The following is a 22,266-nucleotide window of genomic DNA, read 5'->3' as shown; positions in this document are numbered from 1 at the left end:
CCAGATTGTGAGAGGGGAAAGGCCAGGCCGAGGGACCCCACTGGTGCACGATCGGGGCCGGGGAGGAGTGCGGGAGGGCTCCAGGGCGTGTCTGGTCCAACTAACCCAGTCCTGATCAGCTGGACCCCAGCAGCAAGCTAACCTACCAGTCGGAGCGTCTGCCCCATGGTGGTCAGTGCTCATCATAGGGACTGGTTGAACGGCGAACGGTCGGACACTTAGCTTTTATTATATAGGATGCCACCAACCAGGCTAAGTAATCAGTGACTGTCCTCCACAGCCACTGATCATGAGAACAACTCATCTCCTTTCACTCACATTCTCACTTATGTTGTTACTAGAGGCCCGATGCATGAAATTCATGCAAGAGTAGGCCTTCCTTTCCCCAGCTGCCAGCACTGGCTTCCCTCTGGCACCCGGGACCTGGGCTTCCCTCGCAGCCCCGGCTTCGTCCAGAAGGACGTCTGATCTAATTAGCATATTATGCTTTTATTATTATAGTGTTCTTTCTAGTACTTATCCCCATGGTAGGGCCTCTGCACTTGTGTTTCTTCTACCTGAAATGTTCTTCCTCAGGTCTTCCTGTGGCTAATTCCTTATGGTTTGAGTGTCACACATCACCTACCTGACCACTCTATTTAATACTGACAGCTTTCTTACTCGCCCCTACCCAGCCCGACACAAACATTTTCTCTATATATTACTCTATTTTCTACACAGCATTATCATTGCCCGACATGCCTATTTATGTGATTACTTATTTAGTATCTTCCCCCACCATACTATAAGCTCCTTGAGAACAGGAATCTTGCTTATTTTAAAACATGTTTTTATTGATTTGAGAAAGTAGGGGAGGGAGAAGAGAGAGAGAAAGACAAACATTGATTGTTGATTGCCTCCCGCATGCACCCTGACTGGGGATCAAACACACAACCCAGGTAAGTGGGCTTGACTGGGAATCAAACCCACAACCCTTCCATGTGAGGGCCGACACTCTAACCACTGAACAACACCAACCAGGGCAGCTCTTGCCTATTTTAAACACTCTTGCATCCTCTGGTTCTAGACAAATAAGCACTGCTCAATGAATACAGCCTACTAAGTTAAAAAACAAAACAAACAAACAAACAGGGTACCAGCAAAGGAGGAGGAAGTGATTAATCCTTGCTGCAAGAGTAAGATGTGCAGGCAAGAATTAGAAAAGTGTTTACAGAAAAAAAAAATGTTTATATTGAGGTTTCCTGATTGCCTCTGGGGAAGGAAACTTAATGGTTGGGAGACAAGGATAGGACAGAAACCTGAATTTTAAACCATGGGAATATATTACCTATTCCAAAAATATTTTAAAGTAAAAAAACAATAATAATAATAATCTGCCCTAACCACTATGGCTCTGTGGATTGAGCATCGGCCCCTGGACTGAAGGGTCCTGGGTTTGATTCCAGTCAAGGGCATGTACCTTGGTTTCAGGCTCAATCCCCAGGAGGGTGTATGCAGCTGATCAATGTTTCTCTCTCATCAATGTTTCTACCTCTCTCTTCCTCTCTGTAAAGTCAATAAAAATATAAAATAAATAAAATAAAAATTTTAAAGAACAATGGTAGAAATACTTTATTTAAAAAAAATAAAAAATAATAATCTGAGTTTGACTATAGGAGTTCACCTGACATATGACAAGAAGAAAAAAAGGAACAGAAGAAACTACTGGGGAAGAGGAAAATATGTGGGGGGTTTTCTGACTGACCAAGTGATCTCTAAAGTAATAAATATAACAGTAATAATAATAGTTACTGAAACATTTACTATGTGACAGGCACTCTCATTTAATCTTTATTGAAATGCCAGGAAAGCCTCTGAGATGTATGTTATCTCCATTTTATTTATTTACCTATTTTATTGATTTCAGAGAGAGGAAGGGAGAGGAAGAGAGAGTTAGAAACATCAATGAAAGAGAGAATTATTGATCGGCTGCCTCTTGCATGCCCCCTACTGGGGATCAAGCCCACACTGGGGCATGCGCCCTGACGCTGAATCAAACTCAGGATCTCTTGGTCCACTGGATGATGCTCGATGCCCGGAGGCATATCAGCTGGGCACTGAGGCACACAGTAACGTGAGTTTTCACAGCTAGTCAGAGCCACAATTCAAACCAAGGTAGTCTATCTCCAATACCCAAGTACTCAAGTTAAAGAAAAGTCTTAGCTCTAACCTGTTTGGCTCAGTGGATAGAGGGTCGGCCTGCGGACTCAAGGGTCCCAGGTTCCTTTCCGGTAAGGGCATGTACCTTGGTTGTGGGCACATCTCCAGTAGGGGGTGTGCAGGAGGCAGCTGATCGATGTTTCTAACTCTCCCTCTCCCTTCCTGTCTGTAAAAAAATCAATAAAACATATATTAAAAACAAAGAAACGTCTTAAGTTCAGTAAGGAATATATATTTAGTAGAAAAGATAGATTCTTGTTTTGACTTTGGTACTAACCAGAAAACCTTAGACCAGCGGTTCTCAACCTGTGGGTCGCGACCCCTTTAGGTGTCGAACGACCCTTTCACAGGGGTCACCTAAGACCATCGGAAAACACATATATAATTACATATTGTTTTTGTGATTAATCACTATGCTTTAATTATGTTCAATTTGTAACAATGAAATTGGGGGTCACCACAACATGAGGAACTGTATTAAAGGGTGGAGGCATTAGGAAGGTTGAGAACCACTGCCTTAGACACTTAGTCATTTACCATTCCTGGGTTTGACTGTCTCATCCATAAAAGAGGGCATGAAGTAGAGCTCAAAAATTCAACAAAATGTAATGTTAAGAGCCAGTTTGGGGAGGAATAAAATAGACAGGCATAAGTCACATAGACCATGTGATATGGGTGTGTTTATGTACACTGATAATCAATACAAATTTACTATTGGTGACAAAACACTTTGGTCCACCAACCAAACTTAAAAATAATTTTATTATAGAGATTTCAGTTTGCCATGGAATTTGTTGCAGCAAAATTTTACCCACATTTATTGCAAATGTGAGATGATTAAATCATTCACCTTTGCTGCACCCTCCTAAATTCATATAAGCTTAAAAAGTAAACATTACATACCCAGATAAGAAAATGTTTAGCATTTTCCAATTTATTTGGGGATAAAATTAACTCAGCAGCAGCTTTAACCTTTTTGTAAATAGAGTGTAATGAATCACGGAGTTGTTTTTCATTATTCTACTGATAACAGGATTAGAACTACAAGTACCCATATATAGAGAAAGTAAGTGTTCTGTCATCTTTTAGGTATAATGCCAAATGTCCTGAAATCTTACTAAAAAGTCATAGATGATTTTTCATTAATATATTTCAGATTCCCTAGACACACACACACAAAAAAAATCCACCTGAAAGGGGCAAAAAAAGTTCACTTCTCCAGTTCCATACTGTGAAAAATATATGTCTATGAGAAAAGCGAAAGTAAGGATTAAATGTGAAGTTTCTATTAGCTAGGACAGAACAGCTACTATGAATTGGATACCTGCCATTGGTAATACTGAAAACATTCTGAATTTTGTATTTATAGCAAAGGTAAGCGATAGCTAATAGTCACATAACACAAGCTCTAAGTAATAAATTCACTGTTAAAATCTAAACGCTCATGTTCAGGTGAAAAGACAAACTAGGAAAAAACAAAAACAGCTACCTATTTACAATCTTAGTTTAAAATCCACGGTCCCCAGCGTATATGAGAAAAGCACAGGCACGCTCGCCGCTCGCCGCCTCTCCGCGATGGAGGATCGGGACCCGGGACGCCGTGGGCAGCGGGCCGCGGGCACACGACCTGCGGGGAACTCACTTCTCGTCGGCCCGCGGCATGATTCAGGTTTCTGCTCAGAAGCCAAGCATATGACCCCTCCAGTGCAAAACCAGCCAGCGCACGAAGCCCGGAACACTTTCTCGAAGTCGAGCCGGTGCAAGTTAACAGCAGAGCCACGTCCGGTTTTATACTTTAGAAATGCAGCCCGTGCCCACCTTTCACTTCCCAGCGGCGCTGAGTACCTCGAACACGGGCACGGTCTCCCCCCGCGGACAGCCTGGCCTGCGGCGCCCCCCGATCTTCCCGGCGCCGTCCACACCCGGGGCCCGCCCGCCACAGGATCGCCCCGGCTTCCGTGGGCACCGGCGTTAACCAGCACAAAGCAGGGGAGGAACACCTCCGGGGGGAGGCTGGCCAAAGATACCAACCGGGCGGACAGAAGGAACAGGTCGCGCGCGAGTCCGCCCTCGAGGCTCCGCCGAGGTGGGCATGGGCGCCGCTACCTGCCGACGCGGCCCTGCCCCGTGGGCGACGGGAGTCCCCGTCCGCGGCGCCGAGGCCCGGGGAGTCGGTGCCAAGGGAGGGCGCCGCAGGAGGCCCGGCGTCCGCGGCCCGGGACGCAGCGGCCGGGCGGACCCGCGAAGGCTCCGAGGTAAACAAAGACCCGAGCGCGGACCCAGGCGGCCTCGCCGGCGCCGCCGCCGGATCGGGGCTGCCCAGGGCGCGAAGGCGCGGCCTCCCGCCACTCACCAGGATGCGTTTGAAGAGGTTGCTCTCCTTCGGGGGCAGCTGCACGCTCGGCATCGCGGCCGGCGGGGAGGCTGGGCGGCTGGGCGCTCCGCTCCGCAGGGTGGACCCGGGGACAAGCCGCTGCCGAGAGTCGGTGCGGAGGACGGGTCAGTTCATCGGCCTGGAGTGGGGGCTGGGCGGCCTCGGCGGGGCTCTTGCGCCAGGGCTGGCAATGGAGAAGGAAAACGCCGCCAGCACCGGCCCAGGTGAGGGGCGAGCGGCGCGTCTCCCGCGCGGTAAGATGGCAGCCGGGCCCGCCCCCTCCCGCGGGCGGTGTGCGCATGCGCGGGGCGCGGGGCAGCGGGGAGCCGGGAGGCGGGGAGGACGGTGCTGGGGATGGGGAGTTGTCCGGCGTCTCTTGGCGGGACGGGGGTGGGGGGGTGGAGGAGGAGGGGTGCGGCTCCTGCACCGTAGCTCCTCGTAAGTCGTTCGTATGGTGCTATGATTGTTTAGTCTCGTGGCCCAAGATAATGTCGGTTATATCAGAGTCAGACTTTTGGGATTTCTCTCCGCTCAGGAATTTACTAATAAAACGGGGCTCGAGCCCAAAATAGATGGATGAACTTGTGCAGACCAATGACGTATTCACAACGTAGTGAGGGCATTGAGCAGGCATTGACGTGAGCTGATGTGAAAGCCCTTTGAGATGTCTCAGAAAAAAAGTAACACCCCCCCCCCCCCCAAAAAAAAAAGCCTTCCCAGCACTTTAGAACACCTAACATTGTCAGTGAGCATTATGGTGGTTTTATGGGGCCACTGATCCTCCAAGTCTACCTACTCTTTCTCCTCAGATGGTTCCCCTTTATACAAGGTATAATGAGAGCAACAAAACTCAAACCCAGGATCTTCCAACTCTGGAACACTTTCTGCTCTACATGAAAGGGAGTATATCCCAAAACAAAAACAAAGCAGAAGAAAATAGAATAGTGATAGAACATATGTGAGCCTAGAAAGATACAGATATCCATCGTTGACAATAGCCATACAGCCCTAGCTGGTGTGGCCCAGTGGATAGAGCATCAGCCTGCAGACTGAAGGGTCCTAGGTCCAATTCTGGTCAAGGGCACATGCCTGGGCTGCTGGGCCAATCAGTGATTCTCTCTCATCATTGATGTTTCAATCTCTCTCTCCCTCTCCCTTCCTCTCTGAAACCAATACAAATATAACTTTTTTTAAAAATCAGATAATGGTGAGATAATTTTTTTAAAAAAAAAAGAATAGCCATACATACAACATAGGTTTACTATTAAGGACTATGTAGACATTAGGTACATAAACTTATTTATACATGTTCTAGATATTAATTTGTGCATGTTTGTAAGACTACAGGGTAATTGATGCATAATGGCATTTAATGGGCTATATAATCTGAGATGGGTTGCAGCTTATTTGATTTTTTTCCCCCTCTAGCCTGGGTTTGAGATGGGAGAAAGTATCATGGGAATCTTTTCAAATAGGGAAGGGGCTGTTATTTAAAAGGGGGAGGTCCAGAGGGCCTGTTTTCTGGTCAGAAACTAGGTTCCCCAAGATGTTAAAGAAGGAAGTGAGGAAGGAGGGCTTCATGGAAAACTGGCTGATTTGCACCTGAACTAGTCGTAATCTAGACAGCTGAGCAGGGGCAGAAAAGTGCCTGCTCACAGCACCCTCATACCCAGACACTCCATAGTCTCTACCCACTGTTTGCTCACTCTAGCAATATTCAGGAAAATTCTTTGGCTCCCGATTTATCTACAGCCTCAGGAGTAAAGGGTTAATTGTGGGACAAGTTGAAGCTCCAGTGCTCCAGTCAGGCCATCCCTTGATCCTCATGGAATGTACTTCAGCCATCTCAAGCCACTTTGCCTCACCTCCAGTTATCAAAATGACAAACTGAAAAAAGAAATTAAGGGGGGGGGGGACATAATGCTAAACTGTAAATATTTGGAGACAAGTAATGTTTATCTTTTATGAAAGTTTCCTTTGGGCCTTGTCCAGTCTAACTTATTACAAATGGATAACCTGTGGTAGCTGCCAGATTTCACCATGGCTCTCTCCACCCCTAAATCAGGCAGCCTATGCTGGTTCTTCATTTGCACTCTGCAGCTTCCCACCCACTGCCAACCTCTTCCCCTTCCCACAGGCTTCCCAGCAGTTCAAAGAAAACCTGCAATCCCTAATACCAAGAAATAGGTAGTTATAAACACTCATATTTAATATTTTCCTCATCTGTCTTTCACACACGTTGACATAAAATGCATGCACACCTAGGATAGGGGTCAAGGGAGAGGTGAGTAACTGAAGAGAATGACAGTAGTGTTGCTGGTAGTTGTCAGCCTGAACCTTAGACTACATAAAAGATGTAATGCATGCAGTCAGAAAGCCTGGGTTAGCCAATGGCTATAATTTTATTACTGACCTCCTGTTTAGTCTGGAGCAAATCTTATTTCCACCTTTCAACAGAAAATGGGGTTATAATAAGATTATTGTAATCTTTTGCAGCAAGGTTATGTGAATATAATGCTTAGTCATTTCTAAGCCCATAGTAAAAATAAAAAATAAAAAGCATTGTAAATCTGAACTCGCTGTCTCTCAGGAAGAATGCTGAAGCCCCATTGGTGTCACAGTGGGCTTTCATCGAGGTATTCTGTCCAGGTGCTTCAGGTGGGGTGTACCTCCTTAAGGATCATGCACACAGTAAAACAACAGTAACAACTATAAAGACCTTAACAGTTACCAAAGCACTTTTTACATACATGATATGGACCAGTGACTCTCTTGCTAAGCCTAGTAGAGCCAAGGAGTAAAGAATCTAGAAAAGGATGTTCTCCACCCCATAAACACAACATATCTTACAGAGCCAGCTGGCAGGGTAAAATCAAGTATGTTGCTGCTATTCCCATAACCAATTTAACCATGTAACTAAAGGCTGATGGGAAAATAACTCAACAGATTGCATAATACATTATACCTCAGATTCCCTAATGTTTCTGTTCTCTTCCACCTACCTTGTCATTCCTCCCTTGGAGCTCTTTTTTTTTTTTTAATTGATTTGAGAGAGAGGGAAAGAGAGAGGTATCAGTTGCTCCACCTGTTCATGAGTTCATTGGTTGATTCTTGTATGTGCCCTGACGGACGGGGATTGAACCTGTAGCCTTGGTGTATGGGGACAATGCTCCATTCAGCTGAGCTACCCAGCCAGAGCCTCCCTTGGAGCTCTTGATCCCATCTCCTTCAGCTTTTCCTGAACTTTTAATCCCCCCTCTCCCCCGCTATTTGCATTTTCTCTCTCCTTATGTTACCTTATATTCTAATGGGAAGAGACAGACAACAAACACATAAATAAACAAGATAATTCTAGACCTTGGGAAGTCCTAGGAAGGAAGTACTAGTAAAACAAGGTCATCTTAGAAGAATGGGAATTGAGGAAAGAATTACTTACTTTTTAAAAATATATTTGTATTGATTTCAGACAAGGGAGAGGGAGAGAGAGATAGAAATATCAAATGATGAGCCCTAGCCAGTTTGACTCAGTGGATAGAGCGTCGGCCTGTGGACTGAAGGGTCCTGGGTTTGATTTTGGTCAAGGGCACATGCCCGGGTTGTGGGCTCAATCCTTAGTAGGGGGCATGCAGGAGGCAGCTGATCAATGATTCTCTCATCATTACTGATATTTTTATCTCTCTCTCTGAAATCGATAAATATATATATATATTTTAAAAAAAACAAAAGAAAAATCAATGATGACAGAATCATTGATTGGCTGCCTCCTGCAGGCCCCACAATGGGGGTTGAGCCCACAACCCAGGCATGTGCCCTATCAGGGAATCAAACCCATGACCTCCTGGTTCATAGGTTGATGCTCAATCACTGAGCTAAGCTGGCTGGGCAAGGAAAGGATTACTTTCACCAGGTACTCAGGAACAATCTCTGAGGAGGTGGTAATGTGAACAGACCCCTAAAGGAAGAGAAGGGAATTAATAAGGTAAAAAGCCTGGATAGTATATTCCTTCTAAAGGGAATCACATGCAAATGCTTAATTCAGGAACAAGATTGACATGATCAAGGCATAAAAGGTACAGTACGAACTTCAGGTTCAAAAGGAAAAGTGGTATGCAGGTTAGTTGAAGCTGTGGGCCAAGTTGTTCAGGGTTCTCCATCTGAGGCAATGTGTTTTGGTTTGGTTTTATCCTATTTTCAGTGGAAAGCCATTGAAGTATTTTAAACACGGAAAGTGAAATGATCTCAATATTTTTTAATCCACCTGAGGATATGTTTTATTTATTATTGATTTTGAGAGAGAGGAAAACATGGATGTGAGAAACATCGATCTGCTGCCTCCCACACGCTCCCCGACCGGGATCAAAGGTGAAAGCCAGGTATATGCTGTGATTGGGAATTGAACCTGCAACTTTTTAGAGTACAGGATAATGCTTCAACCAACTGAGCAAGCGCCCAGTCGGGGCAATGACAAGCAGCCTTTTAATAAACAAAAATATCTTTCCTCATGAAGCTTACATGGTAAGGATTGCCTAGTGGCCAAATCCAAAGAGTTTTTTCAGTTTACAGTTTCCTTAACCTCCCTGTAGCATTTCCCACAGTGACCACCTTGTCCTTCTTGACTTTTTCTAACTTAGGTAACCAACACCTGCATAATCCTGTTTTCCTCCTGTCTTTCTTCCTAGTCATTCTCTTGACCCTCAATCAAACTCCTCTTCTCCTAAAATTTAGGAGACCTAAATGTTGCTTGTCTAGACAATTCTGCTTTCTTTTTCAACAACAGCAATAAAAAATGTTCAGTGCTCGCTTCAGCAGCACATATACTAAAATTGGAACAATACAGAGAAGATTAGCATGGCCCCTGCGCAAAGGATGACATGCAAATTCATGAAGCGTTCCATATTTTAAAAATAAATAAATAAAATAATAATAAAACATGTTCATCGAACACCACTACTCATCAGCAAAGCAGAATTAATAAACTCTCCAGCCCAGCCAGTGTGGCTCAGTGGTTGAGCGTTGACCAGGAAATCATGGTTGGATTCCTGGCAATCCACAGTGGGGGGGAGGGGGGGAAGGGGGGAGAAAGCAGCCAATCAATGATTCTCTCTCATCATTGATGGTTCTATCTCTCCCTCCCCCTTCCTCTCTGAAATCAATAAAAATATTTCTTTAAAAAAATAAAAATAAATTCTCTGGCTTCCATAGCTTCCATTATTAACAGCAAGCAGATTTCAAATCTGTATCAAGCCCTCTTTGGATCTCCTAGCCTTTATTCCTACTTGTTTGTTAAATATCTCCATCAGGATGTCTTAAAAGTATTTTCTACTTGGACAGTAAAAAGCAAGCCTATCTTCCCATTAAACCAGTCCAAGTCCTGACTTCTCTATTTTTGTTAGTGATCCTACTCTTGTAGTTAAATTTTTCTGATAAACTTTGAGCCCTCTTTATTATTCCCCACATCCAAGTTGCCTAGTCCTTTAGATTCTAGATCTGTCACATTTCTCCCTTTCTTCCAATGCTTTCCATTCCCACTCCATGTTAAGACTAAATATTGCAAAAACCTCAAACCTCATAACTCAACCCTCTATTTTCAGGCTCTCTCTTCTTTACACTTTGTTTTTTGTGTGTTTTTTAAAATACATTTTTATTGATTTTTAGAGAGAGAAGAAGGGAGAGGGAGAGACAGAGAAACATCAATGTGAGAAACATTAATCAATCGATCACTGCCTCCTGCACCCCATGGTGGATGCAGCCCAAAACGTGCCCACACCAGGAACTGAGCCATCAATCCTTCTCAGCCCAGGACGACACCCAATCGAGCCACACTGGTCAGGGTTCTCCATTAAACTTTGTACATTGCTTCCAGATATCTTTTCTATTCAAAACTCTACTTGGGTTTCTCAATGTATCAAAACTTTCAATGGCCCCTTTGTCTAAAACTCAGTGTATTCTCAGATTTTTCTTTCACTTTATCCTACAATCAATTACCTTATGTAGCAGTGACTATACCAGGTCCAGTTCTTTCTAAACTCCATACTTTTGCTCAACCTGAGAGTTTGTTGTTGTTTTTTTAATTCCTCGCCTAAGGACTTGCTTTTTTTTCTTTTTAAAATTGATTTTAGAGAGAGAAGAAGGGAGAGGGAAAAAGAGAGAAACATTCATGTGAGAGTGAAACATCAATTGGTTGTCTCCCGCAACCCAAGTATGTGCCCTGACCGGAATCGAACCCGCAACCTTTTTGGTGTACAGGATGATGCCTAACTAAGGCAGGCAGTACAGAGACATTTTTATACTAGGGTTTTCTCAAAGCCATAATCAGATTCACACCTCTCCAGTCATCTCACTTCTGTTGTATTCTTGTGTTTGTCTCTGCTTTCTCTCTAAACTCACCCTCCTACTGCTGTTCTCTATGCCACATCTTTCCACTCAGCTTTATCCTCAACCCCTCCACTTAGCACTCTCTGCCTCCTTGCCTTAATTGATACCCACTCCTTATCCAGGACATTGTCTCTCATTTTGTATCTTCCTCTCCTTACATACTATAGGAGTTGGTCGGGGGAAGAATCAGAATTTTTTTCTCATCCCACTGCTCTATCATTCTCTTCTTTTCCTCTTGGTCTCTATCCTTCATTTGTTCGTTTGCCAAGTGACGGTAGTTATCCTTTCAACTTCACTCCTAGTATCCATCTACTATGATTCCAATATCTGTGTGGATGGCTCAAAACCCTAGCCTTATATAAATAAACTGTGCTACATCCAAACAATGGAAAATTATTCAACACTAAAAAGAAATGAGCTATCAAGCCACAAAAAGACATGGAAGAATCTTAAATGCATATTACTAAGTGAAAGCAGCCAATCTGAAAAGGCTAAATACTATATGATCCAACTAAATGACATTAAAGAAAAGAGAAACTATGGATACAGTAAAAGAGATGAGTGATTGCCAGAGGGAGGGATGAATAGGCAGAGCACAGAGGATTTTTTAGGCAGTGAAACTATTCTGAATGATGCTATAATGCTAGATACACTTGTCACTATACATTTGTCCAAAGTTATACTTTGTGGGTATACAAAACCAAGAGTGAACCCTGATGTAAACTACGGACTTTAGGTGATAATGATGTGTCAATGTGGCTTCATCAAATGTAACTAATATAATGCTCTGGTGGGAGATAGTGATAATGGGAGAGACTGTGTTTATGTTTTAAGATAAAAACATTTAAAACTATAAAGTAAAAACCAAAAAAAGATAAGCTTGAAATAGAATTTGGAAATCTTGGAAACTGTTCAGAAAACAAGCTTTGAATTTGATCACCTCTCTACTTTCGCAAAATTGTAATTTTTCCTGTAAAACTCAAAGCAAGAGCAACAATAAATAGTTGATGAGGGAAATTTTCTCTTTATAACAATTTAGGTTCCAGCTAATAAATGAAAACAGAATGATAAAAAGATCACTATTTGCAACTTCTAATGATGTAATGGACCTACGCACTCTTAAATATCTAGTATAACTTTTAAAAGACACAACTAAATATCTTGTATCTTCCTTTGAAGGTAGCTAACCCACCTAGAAAGTAGTTTTGAAAAAAACCACAAAATATATAAATCTGAATCTGATCAAGCTTCTAGATTCCTTCATAGGAAATACGGGAGTGGGGGCAGGTGGGGAGGGACATGATAAACACAAGTCTAGAACAAATTTAGACTGTGTGAAACCCTTCAAGGCAAAGGATCTGGTTTCTTCAACAAATATATTGCAAAGAAAAAAAAAAGAGGGGTGGCCTATAGATTAAAAATATAGCAACAAATTGCTATATTTAATATAACAAGCAAACTGCTCCCCCCAAATGTGACACAATTAGGGAAAAATTTGAGCACTGGCTAGATATTTGATAATATTAAGATGCTATTTTTAATTTTTAAGGGTGAGTGTATTTTAAAAGTCTTTATCTTCTAGAGCTACATACTAAAATATTTACAGATGAAAAAGTGATGTTTTATATTTCACCAAAATAATACAGTGAGGATAGAGAGTAGGAGGAGGGCATGTGATATACCGAGTTGATAACTGTTGAGAATTTGTGATAGCTATATGGGTTCATTATATTATTCTATTTGTGAACATTTAAAAAATTTTTCATAATAAAAACTGAAAAAATAAAGATATATATCTACATACGCACACATACAGTGTAGATTACATTATATTCCTCAATGTAGACCACTCTGGGTCTAAGTTGGAAAACACATTAATGCTTATAATGAGTATTTGAAAATTACTTATAAAGGATATTTGAAGGAGAAAAAGATGGAACAATTAAATTTATTGAAATAAAGGTTTGAAAATGTACAATTTAAAACCAAAGTGGCCTGGCCATTGTAGGTCAGGGATTGAACGCCAACCTAAGAACCAGGAGATCACAATTTGATTCCGATCAGGGCACATGCCCGGGTTGCCAGTAGGGGGCATGCAGGAGGCAGCTGATCAATGATTCTCTCTCATCATTGGTGTTTCTCTCCCTTTTCCTTCCTCTCTGAAATCAATAAAATGTATTAAAAAAATAAAACCAAAGCAAATTATTTAAGAAAAATATTTAGGATGATAGTGGAAGAGAAATTTAAGATGACAGATGAAATTACCAAGAAGTTGTAAGAGTCAACACTAAATGATCTTGTTAAAGAGCTGACTTCACCCAAGGCTAATACTAGTGTAGAGGGGGAAAAGGGAGTTTCCAGGATTAGTCTTTCCTTGCCTTTTTTTTTTTTAAAGACATATAGTTACAAACGACTTTCTTTTCTTTTTTTTTTTTATAAATCGTTATTGATTTCAGAGAGGAAGGGAGAGGGAAAGAGAGATAGAAACATCAGTGATGAGAGAATCATTGATTGGCTGCCTCCTGCACATCCCCTCCCGGGGATCAAGCCCGCAATGTAGGCATGTGCCCTTGACCAGAATCGAACCTGGGACCTTTCAGTCCCCAGGCTGATGCTCAAGCCACTGAGCAAAACCAGCTAGGGTTTTTTTTTATGTTTGTTTGTTTTTTAAGAGTAGAAGGAAGATAGTAGGTTGACCTTTCAAGGCCTCTTAAATGCCTTTGACAGAAAATTATTTGAGTGATCTAGTTTCAATATGCCAGCAGGTGGCACATTCCTTTTTTTTTTCAAGCTAAGAAAAACTTGAGAACCAGTATAAATACAAAGAAATAAAGAAATACTGCCTTTTCATTCTTTGTATTTTGCTTGTTTCAGGGAAAATAATAAGAATATAAGGAAAATAATCTTTGTTTTGGTAATTCTTTTCTACTTTACTGAGAGCTTGAATTTTGTATTAAATTGCTAAATAATTCCTGATTTCATTTTTTTCTATAGTAAAATGTACCTAATTGAAATACCAAGATTAGAAAATCTTCACATTGTAGGATATCTTAAGATGCCACAGGTCATTAAGGCAGATTGATTGCCTTGATTGAATCCCTGCTATATCACTTACTAGTTTGTTTTTGTTTCTTGTTTTTTACCTTGGACAAGTTACTTAAGCTCTCTGTGTCTCAGTTTTCTCTTATGCACAATGGATATTCTAAGGTTATTGTAAGGATGAAATGAATTAATAGGTTTAAACCATGTAGATAGAAGTAGATACCTTGAAATAATGAAAGTTGGATATGTGTTTACATGTGTGGCTAATTCTTCTTATATGCACCTTCATAACCTGAGAAAATATCCTGTGAAGTTGGTAATATGGGGTTCTTTTTGCTTTTCAAGAAGAAATATTGTAAATGTGATTGCTAATGGCTGTATCCCACTGGAATATTTAAAGTAAGGCAACATGCTTGCCATTTCCTTGGAATTGTTTACTATTTGGATTTTTAAATTCTTTATTTAATCGCAGGTTTAGAAGCTATTAACCTAAGTTGAGCCCTTAAATTATATAAGTGCATGAAACACCTATAAAATCACTAATTTGTAGATATCTATAGTATCTCTTTTGGATTTCGTTATGATTTTTAAAAATACACATTTATACTCTCATTTAGTCATTAGGTCTTTTCCTAGGCAACAAAAGTCGAAAGCACAGCTATTAAACAAACAGAAGCCCCTAAATTTTTGAATTATGAAAATGGGGTCCTCATATAAAAGAAATTAAGGAATCACTACTTTAGTGGCTCTATACATAAGAAAATTCTTGTAACTTTACAAAATGGGCAAAGGACCTAAATAGACACCTTTCAAAAGAGGACATTCAGAAAGCCAAGAGACATATGAAAACATGCTCAAAGTCACTAATCATCCGAGAGATGCAAATCAAAACAACAATGAGGTACCATCTCACACCTGTCAGACTGGCTATCATCAACAAATCAACAAACGACAAGTGCTGGAGAGGATGTGGAGAAAAAGGAACACTTGTGCACTGCTGGTGGGAATGCAGACTGGTGCAGCCACTATGGAAGACAGTATGGAGTTTCCTTAAAAAACTGAAAATGGAACTCCCATTTGACCCTGTGATCCCACTTCTAGGAATATATCCCAAGAAACCAGAAACACCAATCAGAAAGGATATATGCACCCCTATGTTCATAGCAGCACAATTCACCATAGCTAAGATCTGGAAACAGCCTAAGTGCCCATCAGTAGATGAATGGATTAGAAAACTGTGGTACATCTACACGATGGAATACTATGCTGCTCTAAAAAGGAAGGAACTCTTACCATTTGCAACGTCATGGATGGAACTGGAGAGCATTATGCTAAGTGAAATAAGCCAGTCAATGAAGGAAAAATACCACATGATCTCACTCATTCATGGATAATACAGACCATTATAAACTTTTGAACAATAATAGATACAGAGGCAGAGCTGCCTCAAACAGATTGTCAAACTGCAGCAGGAAGGCCGGGGAGGGTTACGGGGCAGGAGGTAGGGGGGTAAGAGATCAACTAAAGGACTTGTATGCATGCATAGAAGCATAACCAGTGGACATAAGACATTGGGGGATAGGGGAGGCTAGGGGACTGTCTAGGGCGGGGGGATAAAATGGACACATATGTAATACCCTTTGTAATACTTTAAGCAATAAAAAAAAAAAAAAAAAAAAAAAGAAAATTCTTGTAACTTTACATTAAATATATTGTCAATCTTCATCTCTTAATCAAAATTGTAGAGAGCATTCTCTCCTGGATTTCCCTTAACCTGAAAACCAAAGCTCCATCTTTGGGCGGCGGGGGCGCGCCTGTCCGGAGATAAACTACAACTCCCAGAATCACTGGGTGGGTGCTCCTGGGAGTTGTAGTACATTCTACCTTCCCGTCGCATCACAACCCTCGTCCTGGGCTTCCGCTCGGGATAAGTACGCCGTGTGGTCGCCTCAGGGGAATTTTTCTCGCCTTGTAATTTTTTTTTTAATCTTTCTTGCTTTCATGTTTCTCTTCTGTTTCCTCTTTCACCTCATTGTTTTAACGAAAGCCCAATCACTATGGAAAAGTGTCCACATGAAGGTGAAGACGGGAATCAATGATTAACCCGGAAGCAGTGACCCAGGAAATGAACGTGATTCCGTGCTTTCCGGCTGAAATGTACCGGGTTAGAGAAGGTTCCGACCTCAGTAAGAAACACTGACGTCTTTTTTATTTTAAGTACTCACAATCCCTTTCTCTTTCATGATCTTAAAAAGGTATTTTTTTTTTTCTTTCTCCAGTTTATTTTCCATGTTCCCTTCTTATGGGATCACTCCATATACCGGGTTTCACAGTACGGCTGACACGTGCTGCCCGCGCCGGGATTTTTGTCGCGCCTGACGCGCGGACCCTGAGAGTTGTTGGAGGGGACCAGGGATTCTGTTAGCGGTGGTCGCGGCGGAGAAAGCTTGCTGTTCTCAGGTATAACCCCAGCCTAGAGAGTAACCGTCTTGGTTTGTTGCCTCCTTAACACTGAGGTTCATGACCTTGAGAATTATTCTACTCTTCCTAAGATGGAAATTTTAGTCACAAGTGTTACAACAAATATTTACCACCCTTTTATTCTGTCCGGTTTCAAATGGACACGTCTCTGACGTGTTTGGGACGAGATGTAAAGACGCACATAACTTTGGGACGTAACTTTCGTGGTTACTGGGCACAGATGTATTCGTCCACAGTTCCTTTTTAAATGTGATTCCGTCTGTCAAAGTTCATTAGTAGAACCCTGCAAATTTTTAATATTTTGTTTTCTGGGTGATAATGATGTATAAATTAGTAGACTTATAATGAACAATAGAGCTAACAGATGAATGCACCTCCTAGCAGTAGGAACACCAGAGACAATAAAGGTTGATTTTGGTACATTTTGACCTTTATTTCAACTTTGAACCATAGGATTTTTAGGGGCAAAGTTTTCTTCTTGGAACCCTTTCATACTCAGTAAAACGATTGTGTACGTTTGTTAGCTCTTAATTATCTCTGCTAGAGGGGAGGAGAACAGATAATTATTGTACACAGCCAATTTCACCTAGCTTGTAATTTTTTCCTTTTTAACTTGTAATTTTTTAAAGTAACTTTTCTTGATTGTTAAAGTAATACATACTATAAGTATAGGAGACTTGGAAAACACTAAAAAGTAGAAAAAATATAAAGCAAGCAAAAGGTATCAGTAATCCCACAACTAGAAACCATCTTAACATTTTGATATATTTATATTTTAGTTTTCTTTTTTCAAAATATTCTGTACCTTTTTTACATGTATACCATGTATTGTAGATAAAATTAGAAAATGTAATTGAGATTATACTGTTTTGTATAGTTGATCCTTGAACAATATAGGGGTTATGGGCAACAACCCCCCAGTCAAAAATCTATGTATATAAAAGGCTAATGTGCAAAGTGTCCCCTTGGAATTCAACTGGGAGAATGGGAGTTCGATTGCTCGCTATGACGTACACTGATCACCAGGGGGCGGCGTGGAACATGGCGGGAGACCAGCTGCAGCAGCCGGGCACTGAGGGAGCGAGAGAAGGAGGAGGTGGGAGGCAGAGAACCTGATCAGCCCCGATCGCCAGCCAGGCCTAGGTACCCTACCTGTGCATGAATTTCGTGCACCGGGCCTCTAGTTCATGTATAACTTTTGACTTCCCCAAAACTTAATTACAGTCATCCCTGAGTACACATGTTGTAGGACCCCCACAGATACCAAAATCCCAGTTGCTAAATCCTTTATATAAAGTGGTATAGAACAATGCATACAATTGGCTCTCTGGCCCCACGGATTCCCAACAATGGTTGGTTGAATCTGCAAATGGAAAACCGGATACAGAGGGCCGATTATATATTTATTGAAAAAAATCAGGATGTTGTGGACCCGTTGTAATTCATACCCATTTTGTTCAAGGGTCAACTGTAATTGTTACCATTGTCCCTTTTTACCAGAGCTACTTTCTTAGTCTGTTAATATTTGAAGCTTTCTTCCTTTAGGATTTCAGCTGAAGGGATCATCCTTTTAAAAAATGTTTTTATTGATTTTTAGAGAAAGAGAAGGGGAGAGGGAGAGAGGAGGAGAGAGAGAGAGAGAGAGAGAAAGAAAGAAGAAACATTAATTGGTTGCCTCCCATATGCACCCCAGCCTGGGACCAAACCTGCAGACTGGACATATGCCCTAACCAGGCATCAAAACGGTGGTCTTTTGGTACACAGGACAACATTTAATCAACTGAGCCACACTGATTTGGGCAGGGAAGCATCTTTGAAGAGTGATTGTAGACTTGAAAGTGAAAGCACTGAGTTCTCAATAGGAAACTTGCATTCTAGAATCAGCTCTGTCTCTGGCTGAGTAAATAATCATGATTAAATTACTTCACTTCTTGGACATCTGGATATAAGAAAATAGTTGTTATTTACATCAAACTTCAGAAATCCAAAAATATGTGAACCATCTAAAGTTTGAATGATTATTTTATACCTTTCATCAAGTGCTTGTTCACGCACTTAATTCTGTATTCTGAATACTTTCTATAAAAATAGCTGACTGATTTAACACATTCTATTGATATATTTATTGGTTACACTCTTACTTTTGCCTTAATTATATATATGTTGAGTGGATAGAAAAAAGTGCTTTGTGCTTTCTTCATTTATTTTAATACATTCTTTTCAGAGGTTTGAGGAATTTTTTTATTTTTATGAGTTATGGAATTTGAGAGCCATGTATGGAGCTGGCTCAGGGAGTGAACTGAACAAGATTTCTTCAGGTTCCTTCCAGCTATATTATATATGCAGAGTTGATTTTTTTTTTTCCAGATTGTGTTTATTTGTTTTATTTCAGATGCTGAGATGAACCGTCACCTCTGTGTTTGGCTCTTTAGACATCCATCTCTTCATGGTCATCACCAGTGCCACATCCACCCCCTTTTTCATCAATTTACACAGATACATCTTGATACAAGGCTGGGGGTTTTTAGACAAAACAGGAATCACCTTCTCTATAGTCTGTTAAATAAGAATTGCTCTAAGAGATTCTGTCATCAAAACACCAAGATGCTCTGGAAGCATAAAGCATTACAGAAATATATGGAGGACCTGAATAAGGAGTACCAAACACTTGATCAGTGTTTGCAGCATATCTCTGTAAATCAAGGGGACCAAAGGTCCTTGAATCAAAGACATGCTGAGTTGGCACCACTTACAGCCATTTACCAAGAAATTCAGGAGGCCGAAAAAGCAATTGAAGAATTAGAATCAATGTGTAAAAGTAAGTAAAAGATATGTGTGTGTATAAGTACAGGATTGATTTTCTAAGTTAAATGAACTTAAGTCTTTTAAAAAATATATATTTTTAATTAATTTCAGAGAGGAAGGGAGAGGGAGAGAGAAGTAGAAACATCAATGATGAATCATTGATTGGCTGCATCCTGCATACTCCACACTGGGGATTGAGCCCACAACCTGGGCATGTGCCCTATCCGGGAATCGAACTGTGACCTCCTGGTTCATAGGTCGACAGTCAACCACTGAGTCACACTGGCTTTATTTTTGAAAGTATCATAGCTGTCCCCCTTTTTTTTTTCTCCATTGACCACCTCACTCCTGCTCCAAAACTCAGTCTTTAAAAAGCCTACAGGTAATAAGCTCTACACTTGGAAAGGATAGAACTTTGTATTCTGGATGTTTGAAGTATTTCAGCTACTAAAGATCAACTACTAAGAGACTAAGCTCCTTGTGGTGCTTGCCAGGAAATTTTTAGGGTCTGGGAGACTTATTTAGAAGCTTTAATTTATTGAACAGACCTTTACTGAGCACTGCCCTACAGTGCTACATACCAAGGATACAAAAGTATAGTTCCTACCCCCATCAAAGGGTTTATTTGGTCTAGGTATTATTTCATCACCCTTTAGCCATCTCATCCCAATCACCCCTTTCCCTACTAGCCATAGGCAATCTCTAATCTACTTTCTGTTTCTTTAAATTTACTTATTTCAGGCATTTTTTATAAAAAGAATCCTATAGTATGTGTCCTTTGTGACTGGCTTTTTTCACTTAGCATAGTATTCTAAAGGTTTATATATGTTGTAGCCTGTATCCATACTTCATTTTTTAATTGCTGAATTATGTTTCATGGTATGGTTATACCACATTTCATTTATCCATTCATCAGTTGATGGATATTGAGTTATTGAGTTGTTTTCACTTTTTTATTATTATGAACAATGCTGCTAGGAACATTGAGTACAAGTTTTTGTGTGGACATAGATTGCTGAGTGTCTCATAACTATGTTTAACCTTTTGAGGAACTGACAGACTGTTTTCCAGGTGGCTGCACCATTTTCATTCCATCCCCAGTGTCTGAGGGTTCTAATTTCTCCACATCCTTGCCAATCCTTGTTATCTGCCTCTTTGATTCTAGTGATCCTAGTGAGTGTGAAGTGATATCTCCTTGTGATTTTGATTTAACTTCTTTTTTTTAAATTAAAAAATATCTTTTTAAAATATGTTGTTTATTTTACAGAGAGAGAGGAGGAAAAGGGAGAGAGAAAAAACATATTGTGAGAGAGAAACCTCCTGCATGTACCCTCCTGGGGACCAAGCCCAAAACCCTGGCATGTGCACTGACGCAATCAAACCCGGGACCTTTTAAGGTGCATAGGATGATGCTCAACCAACAGCCACACTGGCTAGAGCTCATTTGACTTTCCCTGATTGATGATGTTGAGCTTTTTGTGTGTGTGTGTGTGCCTATTTGTCATGTCATCTTTGGATAAATGACTGTACAGATCCATTGTCTATTGAGTTATTTGTCTTTTTGTTACTGATTTGTAAGTTTTTATGTTATAGACACAAGTTCTTTTTATTTTTTATTTTTATTATTGATTTGAGAGAGAGTGAGGAAGGGAGAGAGTGAGACATTGGTTTGTTGTTCCATATATTTATGCATTCATTGATTGATTCTTTTGTGTCCTGACCAGGGATTGAACTCCTAACCTTGGGTATCAGGGTGATACTCTAACCAAGTTGAGCTGTCTGGCCCTGGCCAGACAGAAGTTCTTTATCAGATAGTTGATTTGCAGAAATTTTTCTCCCATTCTGTGGGTTGTTCTTTGAAGCACCACACTTTTAAATTTTGATGATGTCCATTTATCTTTTTATTCTCTTGTTGCTTGTAATTTTGGTGTCATATTATCTAAGAAACTATTGTATAATCTAAGGTCTTTGTTTTCTTCCAAGAGTTTTATATTTTTAGCTCTTATATTTAGGTCTTTGATCTACCTGAGTTAATTTTGTATATGATGTGAGAACTATTTATTTTTAATTTTAGTATTTTTAAAGTATTTATTAATATTGCTATTGTCTTAGTATTTTTTCTCTTAGGAAAATTTTTCACAATATGCAGAAATTGAAAGAAAAGTAATGTTTCTAAACTCTCTTCTAGGCTTATAGTTCTGCTATTCTATAATAATAGTAATACTGGCTACATTTACTCTACAAAAATGGAAGCTTTAGCCATGCTAGAGTACTCAGAGTGTGCTGGGTAATAGTTGCCACCTTTCGACAAGAAATGGCTACCCCAGTTTAGTCCAAAACATCGTATTTGGGTTTATATTTAATTAGCCAGTCCCTGTTTGATTAATCACTGTTTTCTATAATTACTTATAGACATTCAAATCATAAGCTGTTGGGGCAAGATCATGCTTCTTTTCGAAACACGGGAATTTTTGGACATACTTTACAAATACTTGTCTATTGATATTCTCTTAACTATTCTAACTGTTCTTTTGTATAATTTCTTGCCTTCACAACTGAAATAAAACTTAGTAGGCAGAGATTAGGTAGCTATTTAAGAGTTTTCCTGTAAGTATTTAAAACTTTTACCATCATTACTGTTGTTGGTTTGTAGGTCTAGATAAACAAGATGAAAAGCAGTTACAAGAACTTGCATTGGAAGAGAGGCAAACCATTGCTCAAAAAATTAACATGTTATACAGTGAGGTATGTTTTAGAAGGTAAACTAATCTCAATAGTGTTAATATATGCTAGATTATGCACTGGTGCTCAAAGTACTTTCCAAACACCAGTTATTAAATCTTCTCGTACAATAAGGGTTTGGATTGGGTTTAGTTCTGTAATTTGCTACAGAATGAGATTGAAGGAATTGTGATAGATATCAAAGAATAAAAACTCCCCCACCCCCCAGCAGCAATATTCTAAAGTTGAATCTGTTAACTTGCCAGGCA

General features: G+C 40.5%; 2 protein-coding genes and 1 non-coding gene across 10 annotated transcripts in view; 2 read left to right on the top strand and 1 right to left on the bottom strand.

Annotated features, from left to right (window-relative positions):
• The window catches only part of NAA16 (N-alpha-acetyltransferase 16, NatA auxiliary subunit), a 92,172-nt gene extending 87,325 nt beyond the window's left edge, over positions 1 to 4,847 (bottom strand). For 2 of the 3 annotated variants that reach the window (XM_036296718.1, XM_036296720.1), the window contains exon 1: positions 4,553 to 4,847. In XM_036296718.1, the coding sequence (XP_036152611.1) occupies positions 4,553 to 4,606 (54 nt within the window). In that variant the 5' untranslated portion in view covers positions 4,607 to 4,847. The remainder of the gene's footprint in view (positions 1 to 4,552) is intronic. The other variant, XM_036296719.1, reaches the window with a different exon arrangement.
• Positions 1 to 22,266, top strand: part of MTRF1 (mitochondrial translation release factor 1) — an 86,106-nt gene that overhangs the window by 17,005 nt on the left and 46,835 nt on the right. For 5 of the 6 annotated variants that reach the window (XM_036296727.1, XM_036296728.1, XM_036296726.1 and 2 more), the window contains exons 2-5: positions 16,038 to 16,176; positions 16,270 to 16,450; positions 18,864 to 19,289; positions 21,930 to 22,021. In XM_036296727.1, the coding sequence (XP_036152620.1) occupies positions 18,872 to 19,289; positions 21,930 to 22,021 (510 nt within the window). In that variant the 5' untranslated portion in view covers positions 16,038 to 16,176; positions 16,270 to 16,450; positions 18,864 to 18,871. The remainder of the gene's footprint in view (positions 1 to 16,037; positions 16,177 to 16,269; positions 16,451 to 18,863; positions 19,290 to 21,929; positions 22,022 to 22,266) is intronic. The other variant, XM_036296725.1, reaches the window with a different exon arrangement.
• LOC118652192 lies at positions 9,367 to 9,474 on the top strand. Its single transcript, XR_004966462.1, has one exon. It is a non-coding gene; the product is annotated as a U6 spliceosomal RNA (small nuclear RNA).

The sequence above is a fragment of the Myotis myotis genome, unplaced genomic scaffold (genome assembly GCF_014108235.1).
Source record: "Myotis myotis isolate mMyoMyo1 unplaced genomic scaffold, mMyoMyo1.p scaffold_m19_p_3, whole genome shotgun sequence".
Taxonomy (NCBI): Eukaryota; Metazoa; Chordata; class Mammalia; order Chiroptera; family Vespertilionidae; genus Myotis; species Myotis myotis.
Note: the sequence above shows the minus strand (reverse complement) of the source record. Positions and strands in the feature narration are given on the sequence as shown.